Below are 15,678 nucleotides of genomic sequence, written 5' to 3' on the forward strand. Positions count from 1 at the left end.
AATCTTACTCGCCTCTTGAGAAGTGTGCCTGTAAAGTCCTCTTTGTTGTCATGAAATGTGCTTTTGAAATGAGTCGTCCCCTTTGAACAGACCGGTTATGTTTTCTTGTTTGAATATTTTTAGGTTTAATGGATGTAAAGTGTGTTTGACCATTAAAAAATAAAGTGGCCCTAAACGAACAAAAACAAAACATTCAATTCCTGCCTAATATATCGTACCGATTAACAGGTGAGGAAAATCAACTGACTTCACCTTTCTGTGGTCATATTGTAGCAAACGTGGAAGTTTTGTCTCATTTGAGTTACAAGTTATTACAACACCCTCGACACAAAACTGAAAGTGTCTTTATTTTCATAGTTTACTCTGTGTTGGGGGAATGTTACACATACAAATGTTTTTTTTACTGCACTGACCTCAATCTGTCTCGTCTGAATGGTGAAGAAAACCAACTGGGTAGAGAAATTTAGGGAAAATTGAGTGGAAGGAAAAAGTGTGGAGGTTGAAAGTGTACAAGCAAGTATTGAATGTATACTGTACAGCGCATGGACATATTCTTTCAGCAGGGTAACATTTTGGTATTATAAATCCTTTTGACATTAGGTATTTTCTTTTCAGATAAACTGAAGTTTGGGTTTTGATTACCTGTGAGGCATAATCCAAACAGATCAGAAATAAGCACTTGGAATATAACAATCTGTGTCTAAAGAATATTCACCATGCGTTTTATTCATTAAATAAAAGTAACCAAATTGCAATTTTTTTGGTTAATATATTAGTGTCAGATATGTTTTGAATGTAGCTCTAAGAAAGAAATACGTGTACATACAAAACAACAAAAACACCTGATAAGTGAAGTAAATCAATGCTGAAATAAGTTAAATTATTGACCTTTGAACAATAAGTTTAAAAAAAAAATGTTTTCCATTGATTTAAATTTGCTTCTTTGGTTTTTGTTCTTTATTTCCCCTGATCACCACCTATGAATATTGATACCGAACAAACGTGCGATATATCCACCCATCTTTCCTCTTAATCATCTCCTCTGACCATACATGGTTGCTACTGGCCCGGCTGTCATGGTTACTGTACTGTCAGCGTCGCTAAGCCCCGATTCTGACTCGTTCTTCCCGGGATGAGAGAGGTTTACAATAACTCGCATCGACAGACTCCCTCAATCAGGATTCCCATTAATCCTTATGGGTCAGCTTAATGGAGGAGGGGGGGGTGGGGGGGGGGGGGTGTATACATAGATCCGTCTGCTTAAAAAATAAATATGCACACACTGAGATTTGGCTTCTCTTTGTCGCACGCTGCCATGATGATTAATCACCTAGCCTGTGTTTGTGCTTTGCATTCTGGGTGCTCAGAAAGGTCTCTGGTTTTAGCACCTCACACCAGCCTGATGAAGGTCATCATAACATATTACCTCCAGAATAAATATGGAGAGCTCTGTTCTCGTGCATGTTGTGAAGAAGGCTCTGCCGTCGTACTCCCCACTGAAGTAGGGCGTGATGGTAGACGAGTACAGAGGTGTTAGCTGGACGCACCGTGTGAAAAAAGGTTCCCTGTGTGTGTTTGGCCTTTCCTCGTGTAAAACCTCCCGTCTTCATGAAGAGGAAGCTGGCAGACGGGAGAGAGAAAGCACAGTTGCCATAGCTTCACGGTTTCCCTCTCTGAAGTTTGATTGAAGGAAATGCTCCTAACCATTTTATCTCGTAATTCGTAGATCTCATCAATACGGATCAAGATGACGTTTATTCTTTCAGGAATCTCTTTTCGATTTTATTTTTTTTTTTTTCTGTTTATAGGTTGAATTTAGTTCGGGTTCCTGTTACTGTGGTGCTCCTTTCTCCCCCCCTTTCCTCTCTGTTTCTGTCTCAGCAGTTTCAAGTGTCACACCCAAGAGCAAAAAAACCTTTGGCCCCTGTTGCCATGACTGCAGTGCCATAGGCAGGGCAGGATTTTATTTAAAACATTTTTTGTTTTCCAACATAAATCCGACTGTCTCCTGAGGGAAGCCATGCTGCATTTCCTTAAGACATGTCGTCTGTTGACCTTTGTTCATGTCATAGTGAGCTTTGATATTAACTTGTCTCGTTAAAGTTTTACTTATTTGGTCTTTGCCGTAACTCTACCACACATTAGTATTCTGAGGGGCCAGAATACAGAACCTTACGGGTAATTAGAGTTAAATAAGATGCGTTTCTACCCAACTGCCAGTCTAAACAGATAAGTACTCAGCTGTTTTTGAACAAAATCTGTTAAATCCACGGGAACATAAGTGAAACAGTCTTAGTGCATAGAAGTTGAAACCGCAAAGGCTCTTTAGTGTTGAGCTATAATTTATCGTCCAATCGGAACACCCGATCAGTCGACCTCGGTATCCTGGCAGTGACAAGTAAGGTACAAGTAAGTCTTTGTGTGCGTATTTTCCAATCTGAAGCTATCTAGACTTTCACTTCAGTTTATTTATATAGTGCAAATGAGAGACACGGTTAAACACTGTCAGGACCAATTGTTGACAACAATAGCTCACCTGATGACCCCCCTCCAGGGTCATGTCACAGCTAAACTGAACATCAGGCCAGATGTAGCTACAGTGAAGAGAAGACAAAAAAACAGACGGAACCATATTGTTAAAAGTTGAAATAGCAAGCAATGCAACATTGGAGAGTAGTAGGAGAATGTTGCATAGTGAGGGAAAGTGCTTACTATGTCCCCCAGCAACCTAAGCAGCTATAAACTGCAGAGATTGCTCAGCATTAGGGTTGAAATCAATATCACAATATACTGGGCAGTTCAACTTGATAAATAAATCTATAAATGGACGATAACACTTACCAAACACAGCCAAAAAAACATAAAAATAAGTTTTTAAAAAAATACCGAAATGGGCAAAACGACGTTGGTTATCGTCCTAAATTTCGGTGTCGGTAAATTTTCGGATTATCGGCCAGGCCTACTCTGCATAACCCAAGCCACTCTGCCTAGAAGCTTTATTAAAAATGAAAGTTTAATCATAAAAGTACACTTGAATGGTTTAGATGAATTTACACGTGTCACGGGATGCATGTTTAAGTAACCAGGGAGGGTGTGGCTCAAGGAAATCAACCCCGTCTAACAAGGTTCATTATTATTAGGCAGCTTCTTTGCTTTAAAAAAATGGAGATTTAATTGACTAAAGGTAAAGAATTATACAGCGCTTGCAAAACTGCTTTGATCTTGGGTTGTGATTAAAAAAACATTTTCCTATCAATAGTCAACAGTTGAGGACAATCAAATGCAAAGTTTGATTGTCTGAACAAAGATATATCTGAAGACAGATTTCATGGACTGAGATGAGGGTGACTGTTGATGGACCAGATGGATGGGGCCATGGCTTGATCAGTAACTGGCACAGAGCTCCATGCTGAGTCAGAAGCCAGCAAGGTGGAGGTTAGACATTAGTAATGGCGGGGATTGTCAAAGATTGGCGAGCTGGGCCTTTTTTTTTTTTTTTTTTTTAAATTGGCCAGTTTATCCAAGCATAAGGGCTGGAAAAAGCCTAGATTTTTAAAGAAAAACTGGATTTTAATGTCATATAGGGCCTTAATGCATGTATGTAAGTATTTCTTTGCATGGGGAGTCAGTAAAGGCCTTTAAAGATGAAAGAATAATGTCATGGTAATCTTCCTCATACAAGCTAAACCCTGCTGAGGACTGGTGGGCTCCACTAAAGCAGGAGCTTTACAGGAAGCAGTCCGCCTCTCTGAACAGAGCCTGGGTGGCTCTGGTTGCTGCTACACAAAATATTCATCACAAACAGATCAAGGAACTGATCAATGGTTGAATTTATTCTGAATTTCAGAAATGTTTATTTGTGAATGTTTTGTTTAGGGATATTTCCGTGTGAACGGATGAAAATAAGCATGCTGTATGTGGGGAAAAATTATAAATAAGAATAAATTGTCTGCTCACTACTGGTTGTAGAATATCTGTGTCCTCATGTATTGGGCAAAACCTCACTATTACTTCCTTGGAGATTTAGGTTTGTTGTATATTAACATTTTGGATTAACTTAGAGCCCCTTGGATGTTAATTAATCCTAAAAACTACAACTTGCCTAATAGTTGTGCACACCGGGTGCTGGCAGGTGGTTCTCTGCATTCACGCTACAGAGAACCACAGGTTACCTCCACAATCAGCTTTGCTTGTAATGCCGATGACCTCATTGTTTATATTAGCAGCGGCCATACTCTCCAGCTGCCTCCTGGTTTAAACGTCTTCCTGTCATGTCCGCTTCTTTTTGTCTGATCACTTCCTCATCAGCGCTGTCACTGGAAATATTAAACAAGGCCATTAGGTCCCTCAACTTGCTCACCGCTGAGCTGCCTGTCATCTTACCGCTATCCTTGCTGCTGCTATTAATAATACAGATGCCAACACAGGATTTCCTGTAGCTTCCCTGCTAATCCGGCGCTACCTCTGAGAAACTTCCTGCACCATCTACCTTCCTCTTGTCAGTGTGATTAGTTTCATGTGTGACTGATGAGACGCAAGGCAGTCATGGCTCTGTCAGTGGTGCCACTTTTTTACTTGTTTATATGCATATATTTTAGTGTTTTACTGTGGGTGATGTGTACTTTTAGAAATTGTCTTAATACCCATTTTTATTCTCTGGCTTTTAACACCAGCAAGAGTCAGTTTTGATTTAATTTCTTTTTAAATTAGTCTTATTGTGTTTAATCCTTCTAAAGATTTTGCATCGTATTATTATATATATATATATTTATATATATATATATATATATATATATATATATATATATATATATATATATATATATATATATATATATATATATCTCATAAATAAATAAAGTTGCAATGTATGAAAGACATACCAGTCTGCTAAAGAAAAGAGGTGAATGTCACAGTAATCCATGATTTATTGCCTATCACATAAAAAAGTAGTCAAAATTTGTGATTTCATGTTTTGGTTTTTTTTACATTTTTCGTTTCACTTTGTATGTTTTCTGAAGGTTGTACTAACAACAGCACTCCTGTCTTCCATCCTTCAGTTGAATAACAGCAGGCGCACTGGTAAAGACGGGGATAATCAGGTTAAGAGCTGAGGATTAGAACTAGAAGTATTTATCTTGGCTGTTACTTCGGTGCTCTTTACGGACCTTTAGGTAATTTATCTTCCTGAAACAGGACTTTGTTTTTCTCTCTGTATGTCAGGTTTTTTTTTTTTTTTTTTTTTGTATGAGTTCCTTAAAAACCTCTTCAGTGAAACTGGAATTAAAGTGATGTGATGGCATGTTTGAGGAGACCAGGTGAAGCCCATCTGGTTCTACTCTCCTGCCAACTCCCCCCTCCGCTGCTGAAGCGTCTTTGTCTTTGTGTTTCTGCCCGGTCATTCTGTGCTGTGAGAACAGGTGCTGCCTGGGGCTAAAACCAGAGGCAGACGGCTAATGCAGGGGTAAAGGAAAAAAGTAAAGCAGGACGAATGGAAACATTTGTAGAAATGAAGGTTTCTTGTTAAACGGTGCATTAACAAATGGATTTCAAAAACGATAAATAAAAGCATTTTACACGTGAATCTCAGTAAATTAGAACATCATCTGAATGTTTCAATTATTTCAGTGATTCCGTTCAAATTTGTTTAAAAACTGTTGTCAATTAATGCGTCAATGTGGCTTGGAATGGATGCATTAATTGCTTATTGTGCATCTAATGTTCCTCTTGAGCCAAACCCCATATTCTCTTTGGGGTTTCCTGGCCCATTAAGCTCCGTGATACTATGTTCAATACTAGGTATTGGTCCGTTTTGCTGTGTGGGCTGGTGCCAAGTGTGGCTGGGAAATGAAATCAACATAAAACACCACGGTATCCTTCCATTTAACCGTCCGTCATTATTCTAACATCCAGCATTATTCTAACAACTGCCTTGTAACGCCCCGGCTATCTCTGTTTTTTGAGCAACTTTTCGTTTAATATACTCTCTGAGAACAGCCAGCTACTTTAAAAATGACGGGGTGTCGCGTCAACAGACGGCCATAACGTATCTATAACTCATTGCTATGTTTGAAATTATTTTTGAATTTCATTATCTGCAAACCATATTGTTTAAAATAAACAGAAATACTTGAAATGATCCCCCTGCATGTAATGACTTGACAGTTCTATTTCTTTACTCAAGTAACGGCAATAAGTATTTTCAAATTAATTTAGAGGCACCTTTTTATATGAAGAACCCTGTTCTATGTGTTGCCTCTCTCTTGTTATTCGGCTCAAATATCCATGGAGAGAAAACAGGATCAAACAGAAGGAGACATTCCTGTCTCCCACCTGACAGAATTGGGCCCCCATCTGTGGGCATGTCTGGACTCTCCTGGTTAGACACAAAGGAAACAAGAACACAAACCTGTTTTGGAGCTCTTCAGATTCCTACTTAATTATGTTTGTATAGGCTTGCTGTGGAGTTGTGGTCCCACATTAAAGACTGATATTTTTCCTGGGGGACTTTATTCCCAAAGTCCCAATGTTAAGAAATATGGGAATACAACAGAGCATGTCCTGTTTGGCATTGCACAATTAAGGATTGCTTTCTTAATGCCAAAGAAAGCCCAACAGATTTACTTTCACAAGTGGTGCATTACTGCTTTAGTGTTTGGCTTCATATATATGCAAAAAACTTGAACTATGCTCTGCGCTTTGAGTGGAGAGTAGACCGGAGATGTCCTAGGAGAGGAAGTAGCCCTAAACAAAGAGACAAGCAACACAACACAGGCATGCAGTCACATTCACACGTTCCCACCTTTAAAGGTGTATAGCCAAGTTATATGCATATACCAAAAAGACCAAAAATCCAGTTGATTATGATAAAATAAGGCTATATACTCCAAGCGTCCATCCAGATAGTGTTTTGATAATCTTTTTTGAGCCTAAATAGAACACCAGCTGACATAAACAGGCGTGGCACCATCTACCCGCAGTACTGCAGAACTATTAGAAAGTGACAAAGCTACTAAATAAGTCCCGACAGAGCCGACCGTGTGAAAAATGATGGCTCAGCGTGGTTGAAAACCAACCCGACTTACTCATATTTCAAGTTCCAGTGAGTCCTCCCCTGAGCCTCCTTCCACAAAATCAAGGAAAACTACAGCTCCTACCAAACGTTAACAAGGACACGGCCTCACTGTTGGCAGAATTACGACTTTTAGCCAAAACGGGTATATGCCGTTTTATTCCATGAACATTGCTTCGGCTTGTTGACCAATAGTACCCATGCCCAGTGACATTACCCCGCTCACATGACGTTATAATGGTAAATATACACATAAAGGGCCATATTTACTAACAAATTGAGCAAAAACAAAGTTTAAAGACAAAAAGAACAAAGACTACGCCAGCAGGACATGATAATCTTTCAGAAAAACGTTGTATGCAACCAGAGTGACTTACTGGCGTATAAATTTTAAAAATGTCTAACGTGAATATGTACCTGTAATGCCCCACACATGCAAATGCTCATAACCACACATGAGAATAGACGCTGTACACACACCACACATCCTATACTCCCAGGGGAGCGTCCAGCCCCAAGACCTTGGAGGTGATCCCCATCACCAGGATGGAGGAGCGGCACCCCAACTTGGGGAAAACGCGGTCCACACCCCCAGCCCTGACAATCCCCTAACCCGTCCATCCAGAGACGGAGCGAACACAAATCAAACGAGCCAGCTAACCACCCCATGAAGCCGTTGGTGCCTGGACCAGCCAGTCATGCCACCCCCACACGGCACAACGAAGGCAGCGCCGCGACAATCGACCAGTGACAAGAACACGGATATAAAGCTACACACATCCCAACATTCGAGCATCTCCCAGACCACATAAGACAATAGACACCCGGGCTGAGTTCACTCCGCCCTCCTGTCACACTTAATGATTAACCCTGTTTAATAGACTTAAAAACATCTGAGGACAAAAACACAATTTGGCTCAACTGCTTTGAATTCTAAATGAAACCTTTTGTGTGCACAGACAGTGCGGTAATTATTCAGCTGAACGTCACGTAAACGCATTCTTGTGGAGCGTCTTGTGTTGATGTGTTTAATGCTGCTGTAGACGGAACAGTTCCAGAGACTCCCTTTGATTAACGGGGCTCCTGGAAGCCATTAAGGCTTTCTTCCTTTCCTGTGGAGTCGTGGATTGACTCCGACATTCAGACGTGTAAGAGCAGACGGTTTGTAACAGGAAAGCGAGTTGCGGAGGGCTCGGTATAGCCTGGAATTTACAGTCTGGCCCTTTTTTTTCCCCAGTTTCCATACATTATTGGAAAGCTTGAAGTGAAGTGTCGTTCAGCGAGCCGACACTTTAACAGTGTTTACGCTGTGGGTGTTGTGTTCCTATATGCAACCGCATACATTTATGACTGTTCCAAGCAGCACCCTGTTTCATAATAAAAACCTCTGCTTGTTCAGCTAAGCACCTACTTTAAGCTAGGAGACGCATAAAGTGGAAATCTCTAAACTCCAGTATTTTTGGCTCTGCAGTGCAAACACAAGAGTGCATGGTTATTTCCTGCTCACACTGTCTAAAACACATTAATAGCTAAAACATTGTAACTCATCTGATAAGTCGGTCCAAGAAATGATCCATTGTTTGGCTGAAAGTGTTGATTACTGCATGCTTTAAACAGCCTGATTTCCCACCTTTCCTTATCCTGTAGGCCTACTCCCACATTTGGGAAATTTTCACAGGCTAACAATATTTTCTAAATATCTTTTTACAGCTGCACAATAAAGTGAGTCTCTGTCATCTTTACAACGAGCAGTACCGCCATTGTAAAATCCTGCTTTGATGCAATATTTGGTAAGCTTTAGGGCTGTGTAATGTTAGAAAAACATCCAACTGTGATATCCTTGTTGAATATTCCAACTATAGATGATATCTGTTGCAAATAACCCATAAATGTCCCGCGTATGTCTTTGTTTTTCATCATTACAATTAGATTTGTGCATCTCTGGTCTGTGGCCGACACAATACGTATTCACCGTCTATCACGATGCAGCGCAGCTCACTGGCTTTTACATAAATGAAGTGGGATCTAATGCAAAATGATGCAAATAGATAATAAATGCAACTAAGTACACATAATAAATTATCTTAATAAAACAACAATGTTTAATTCTAATTTAGCAGTAAGAGACAAAAGGAGTTTACTGCATGGTCTGTTTTGAACTACAAAAAATGAAATCACCTTTCAGAGAGTTGTGTTGTTTGCTTATATTGCTTTATAACTTTTGAAACACCATTTGTGACTTGAAACCAACACTAGTATCTCTTATAAAAGTTAACTGCAATGGCTGTGAAGTAATTCGGCAGTGTTTTCTGAGCTCATTTATGCTTAGCTGGTAGGCCTGCACCATAGAGATCCTCAACAGCATATCACAAAGAACCGCTTGGGTTTCCATCGATGTCCGCTAATTATTTAACTACCATCCATTCACGCTCTCTATTCCTGCAATACATTTGGTGACACTTGTGTAATGCAGCAGAAACGTGTTTTAGAGGGTAAAGAGGTGGAAAGCTGATCAAGTTATTCATTGGCAAAATGTCAAACGTTAAAATGTTCTCAGTAAAACCTTGTTATGATGGAAAGTTTTTTTTTTTTTCAGAAGCTGGATAGACTACCCACTTTCTGGGGGTCTACATTTGCTTTGACCTCAAAGCAGAAATGCATCATCATTTTCAAGTCACGTCGTTGTCGTGACAATCATCCGACATTATCCCATTTCCCATTTTTCCCTAATATCCTGCAGCCCTATTAGCTGGTGCCTATTTTTACCACCTCCGCCATTTTCACCTGCTCAGGTGGACTGAGCATGGTTGCTGTTTGTGACTCAGGACGTGTCCACCACTACACCAGTGCTGTTTGCACTGATGCAGCTATTGGCCTGGACAGCGTTGCCAAACAGATTTCCTATTTATGAATAATTGTGGATCATATGTTGTTTTTTCTAATATTGTGCAGACCAAAACTTTTGGTATGGCTTTTAGCTGATTTCTAGCAATTAATTTAGTCATCTTAAGTTAACCGTGTCTGTTTTTTTTTGTTTTTTTTGGGGGGGGGGGGGGGGTTGCACTTATGAATAATTGCAATTTTAAATAATTTATATTCACAATACTTTTAATACTTTATTTAAAGTATTAGGTTTTTTTTTTTTTGTTGGTGCAGTGAACCATTTTCAGACCAGTCATTTGGATTAAACGGGAATTTTTGGTTAATTTCACAGTATTAATGTATTTATCCATTTAGTTTGCAGTTAAGTTATTCCTTTTCGCATTTAAATCATTCATTGACACTTAGATAATAGGTATCTATGATCTATTATTTAGCATTGAGTAAAAAACAATGAATAATTTTCTCCTATTTTCTATTTATATAAATGGTTATTAGTGTCACATTTTTCTCTTAACATGTTATAATTAAACTGAAATGACTTTTTTTCTGTTGTGGTGATTTGTTCCATTTGTTCTGACATCACAAAAACTGAACTTTTAGTTTTAAACAGTTAGTTGAAAACATGTAACCACAGCATTTAAAGGCTAATTGTTGTATGAATATAAAAAGGAACAGTATATGTTATTGTTTCATGGTGTCTGCAGTATGTTCAGTTGTCTCAGTATTACTCTCAGCATTATAACCGCCTTCTCTCTGTGTTATGCTTGTGTTTGTGCTACAAAGCGAGGTGAGAGAGATTTGTTTTCGCAGTAATGAGACTGAACTGTGGCGGTCTGGGTTGTCCTCTCTGTCCTGTTCTGCAGACACGTTTCTTTTGCACCATCTTTTTTCACAGCGGGCTTGTCTCTGTTTGAGCAGTCACGGCTGTCATGTCTTTGGAAATCTGCAGGTGCTCCTCTATTTCTTTCATTTATTTATTTTTTTTTACAAGAAGGAGGCGATGCTTCTCGGAGAGGCACATATTCAATCATTTTCATGTGATTCTCAGAAACGGCTACACTCGGCCTCATTTTTGTTTATGTGACTTCCTTTTCTGCACCTCATAATCGAAATGAGCAAATCTGAAACAAGTTTCAAGAAACTTCCGGAAGATATTGCTGAAGGCCTTGGTCTGACCTTTACTATTGTGACAGGTCATTGCTTTGGCAGCCTGGCCTGCATCACTGCCCACATGCTTCCTTTCTGTCATACTTTGTATCCCCCTTTCTCTTTGCTGATGTCAAAGCCAATTCTGGGATTCGGATGAGGCATGGGTTGGCAATGTGAGCATGCCCTTACTTGGTCTAAACTCATATCCAATTTCTTCTTTTTGGTGCACTGTCCACTGGATCGGCTGCAACCCTGCACTGGCCCCTTGTGTTGCACTGACAGCATTGCACCACGTCTGGTCACTGACGCATCCATACAAGGCATCTGCATGACCTCCACTCAAAGGAAGAATGGCAAACCATTAAACCACGCAATGTCGTTTAGACCCAGATGCTTTACACAAGCAAAATTTAAATGAGAAAGTAAAATTACAAACATTAAATGAGCAAATTCACTTTAAAATACAATTGTGATTCAACTGATAGAAAACTAAGTTAAAAATTAAAGCTGAAAAAGTAGATAATCAAACTGAAATCTAAAGTCTATGTCTAAAAAGTTGAAAGCAAAAACAAAACAGATATTAAACATATACAAATATTTACCTGGTAGACTTTGACGTATCACTACAGAATCCTACAGCAAAAAGCTGGTCAATAATATTGCAATTTACTTAGTAAAGAGAGTCTTTATGTAATTATAACTAAAAATCGAGTGTGTCTAACTCTGTATCTTTAGCAGGTACTTAGTAAAACCATAAAGGGACCCGAAAGCTGCAGGCTCTGCCACCAAAGCCACCTCGAAACTTGAAGAACCACCAGTAGCTTTGCATTCTGAGAGCAGCATGCTGTTTTATGATGATGGGGAACTAGGAGACGTTTAAGATACGATGGGGCCTCATTGTTAAAAGCTTTGCAGATAAGAAATTTGTATTTCTTTTTATATTGTATAGAGAGGCAGTGAAAAGATTTAGAAATATAGCATATTATGGCATATTTTAATCATTAATGTGAATGCTATAGCTGCAGCATTTTGAACGAGTTAAAGAATACTGAAGGACATTTTTGGACATCAAGATGATAACGCGTTGCAGTAATGAAGACTAAACGTAACAAAGCCATGATCTGCCTTAGATACAGCTGTGTGTCAACATGTGGATGAACCTTTTTGCTTTGTTTTCCAAAGAGTTGACAGAATTTGAGCATTTGCAAGTTAAAGCAAAATGGTCTTAGCACTAAACCCTGGGGGACTCCATGGACACCTCATTAGTATGAAGCAAGTGAGATCTGTTTGATAGTGCTATTCCTTTAATACCAAATATGTAATTTAATCTGTGCAACTTTTTTCTGGTGAATACTGTTAAATGCTTTGCTGAGCTCAAAAAGAACAAGTTTAGACATGAACAAATTGATGACTTTAGCAGAGATATTACTTTACCATGTGAACTCTGAATCCAGACTGAAAATCCCCCAGATTTCTAGAATATACAGTGACTTTGAATGTATTTAGTTTGCTTTAATTTTACATTATTATAAGAGTCTGATCAGTTTTACTAGGTTAGTTGATGCTGACACAGATAAAATCGGAAGGAAGCTCACACAGGATGATCACTTTCTTTAGGTTTTAGTCACTTTCAAGACAACAGTGTCTGTTTCCATCACTTCCCTGTGAGCTTGCAGGAGATATATCTGTTTAAAATGCAATTTTTTGAGCCACTTTTCGCCTTTTGTTGCGTTATTCCTAAATGTTCAAGAGAATTACCAGTGTTCTTCACTGTCCCCAACAAATCAGTCAGTCGCTCTTACCAGTTTATATAACTTCCCATTTTTTTGTGTGTGTGTGTGTGTGTGTGTGTGTGTCGATATTATCTGTTGTGGTGTTGCATAGAAAAGAGGTTAGCTAACTGACACTAAGGCTGTGTATTTGTAAGATAGTCGGGCGTCACTGTCACCAGTGACAGCATCTGTGACATGGACATATCAGGACCCAGACATGTGGAGGTTCATATTTCGCACCAAACCTCGCACCAGAGAGGCAAGTGGTCACTTTTTTTGTATTTTTTCCCGAGTGGACAGGATAATAACGGTCATCTGATGAGAAGTGTGTGTGTGTGTGTGTGTGGGCGCTCCAAGCCTGAGGCAGCTTTGTGTGATTATTTTGGGAGGAGAGGAGGTAGGGGGACGGTCTGTGGTCGGCTGTGAGGGTTTCCATCTCCTCCGTTGTGAATGGCATTTTATTCTGCCTCTTTAATGACAGAAAAGATGAACTGAGACTTCCCTCGCTGCTTCAGTCTACCTGAGCAGTCATCGTGAGAGGCAGAGATAATTCACATACACACTTTGGGCTTTCTGGGTAAGCGTTGCTAAGCTGTGCCGTCTACACGGTAAGGTCGAAACCATCCGTCCGAAGGTCCGTAAAACGGCTCGGAGCCGGTTTTAGACATGAGCAGTGCTCGCACTTTTTCCACACGTGATCGGTCAGACATGTTGGTTGATCTCTGCCCTCACACCGGGAAGCTCAGCTCTAGCGTGCAGGGGGGGGGGGGGGGGGGGGGTTTCAGGCAGGAAGGAAGTGAGATCGGTTCAAGAAAAGAGGAAGTGAGAACTGGGAGGGAAGAGAAGTTTCCTGTTGCTGCTCTTACAGCCACCATCATGCCCTCTGTCACCGCCTTCCGCCGCAGTGCCACTGTGTGTATTTGTGCAAGATTCTGTCTTTTTTTTTCTTTTAATGTATTGGTTCATCTATGAAAGACTGTGAAGCATCAGTTGTGATGTTTCCTGTAACTGCTGCTAACTGCTGTATTAAATCACTTCCTATAGAACGAGTCTCAGATCACCTGGATAGAGAGGGAGTTTGCCAATATTAGAGACCAGGTAAGCCCTCACCAATGTCAGAATGCAGTTCATTCCTCACTGCAACCTTTCAGCACCTTTCTGAAGCTTGTCCTTAGCTTCACACATCCGTCTCTCCTTCCTCTGCCCTCAGGATGTTTATTCCACTTATCTAAAATAAAAAATATACTTGTTGGTTTATAGACTGCATTGCAGGTCTCTGAAAAGCAGTCAGGGGAAACGTTGGCTCATGTTTTTCATCTACGGTCTATTTCTTAGTATTTGTTACACAGATCGAACTCCTGTGTCTTGAAACGTGACTCTAACTTCTAAAAAAAATAAATGAAGGGTCTTTAATTCATAATCTACATTGTACAGCCTTCCAAAGATCATCCTTTTTCAGAGAGCCCAGAATGAATGTGTGTGTCGGTACAAATATTTAGGTTTTCTTCTTGATGATCTTCTTTATTTTGCACCTCACATTGAGATCTTGGTAAAAGGAGGAAAAAAGCTCAACATGAAACTTGATTTTCTTTTAAGAATGAAGTCAAATTTGTTTTTTTGAGTCCAAAAAACAGACTTGTTGCTTCTACATTTTTGTCCAGACTATAGAGAGTTGATTTCTAGATGCTCTTCTTCTCAAAGTCCTGCTCTGGGTGCTGTTTATCACAGGGCTCTGAGGTTTATTACATACATTTAAAAGACTATCACACCACTGTCTGTTATATACTTTAGTTGGACGGTCAGGCTTGTGTACTTGCAGATTGAAGCATTGGAATATTTAAATCTATAACACTATTTTGGTCCATTTACCTTTGTTCAGACCTATATTCACCAGAAAGCTCAGGCAGATACAGTATTTGGTCCTAGGATGCTGATGCCTAAGAATTATACGCAATATGGCAGAAAAAGGGGCCAAATGTCTGTGACTACATACAAAAATACCTGAAAGATTAATAATATGGCTTCTATAATAGTTTCTCAGTGGCAGGGTGGCTGAAACATCTGCTTTTAGCTGTTTTGACTGATTTGAATGTGTTCACAATTTTGATTATATATGTGCATTCTGATCGTTGTCGTGTTTTTTTTGTACTTCTATGTAGTCCTGTGCACTCTGGAAAAATCTTAATGAGCTTTTTACTGGTTAAATAAAATATGAATAAGATAGAAAAACACAAATACAGATGCGTTTCAAATGAATAAAGGATACAGAATAGAAATGAAGAGAATAATAATAGAAATGTCGTTCATTATCCCTCGGTGGAGAAATTTGTGAAAGGTTCATTAAAACAATTCAGTTCACAAAAATAATTTAGAAAAACAGGGGAAGATATTTTAGATTAATACGGAAGCCAGCAAATTAAACCCAAAATTCCGATTATATTAATATAGGATTATTAACCCAATATCTTATGGTCCATGCAATTATGTAGATGTTTGCTGATTTTACAGCAGTTTAGCAGACAGCTGCTAAGGCCTTCCAAAGGGAGGGTCTGCTGTATCCAAGCATGTTACTGGAAAGTTAAGTGGAAGGAAAAAATATGGAAGAACATGTGTGTAAGCAACATTTATAAGCATAGCCTTGAGAAGATTTTTGAGGAGATTCACATTTTGTTAAGTGAAGCTGGAGACTTCAAGGAAGCCAGCACACACCCTCAGCATTAGAAGCATCTTACTGGGGCTGAAAGTTCTCTTTTTAGATGAAAGTGAATTCTGCATTTAAGTTGAAAATCATGGTCAGGGCGT

The 15,678-nt window shown here is 39.4% G+C and overlaps 1 protein-coding gene across 3 annotated transcripts in view; it reads left to right on the forward strand.

Annotated features, from left to right (window-relative positions):
- rps6ka1 (ribosomal protein S6 kinase a, polypeptide 1) overlaps positions 1-15,678 on the forward strand; it is a 79,020-nt gene that overhangs the window by 39,381 nt on the left and 23,961 nt on the right. Inside the window, exons 1-2 of one of the 3 annotated variants that reach the window (XM_012864542.3) lie at positions 13,079-13,135; positions 13,921-13,974. The exons of 1 other annotated variant lie outside the window; for it this stretch is intronic. In XM_012864542.3, the coding sequence (XP_012719996.3) occupies positions 13,094-13,135; positions 13,921-13,974 (96 nt within the window). In that variant the 5' untranslated portion in view covers positions 13,079-13,093. Of the gene's footprint in view, positions 1-13,078; positions 13,136-13,737; positions 13,789-13,920; positions 13,975-15,678 lie in introns of those variants that run through there. One more of the 3 variants, XM_036150385.1, reaches the window with a different exon arrangement.

This window comes from Fundulus heteroclitus, chromosome 19 (assembly GCF_011125445.2).
Source record: "Fundulus heteroclitus isolate FHET01 chromosome 19, MU-UCD_Fhet_4.1, whole genome shotgun sequence".
Lineage (NCBI taxonomy): Eukaryota > Metazoa > Chordata > Actinopteri > Cyprinodontiformes > Fundulidae > Fundulus > Fundulus heteroclitus.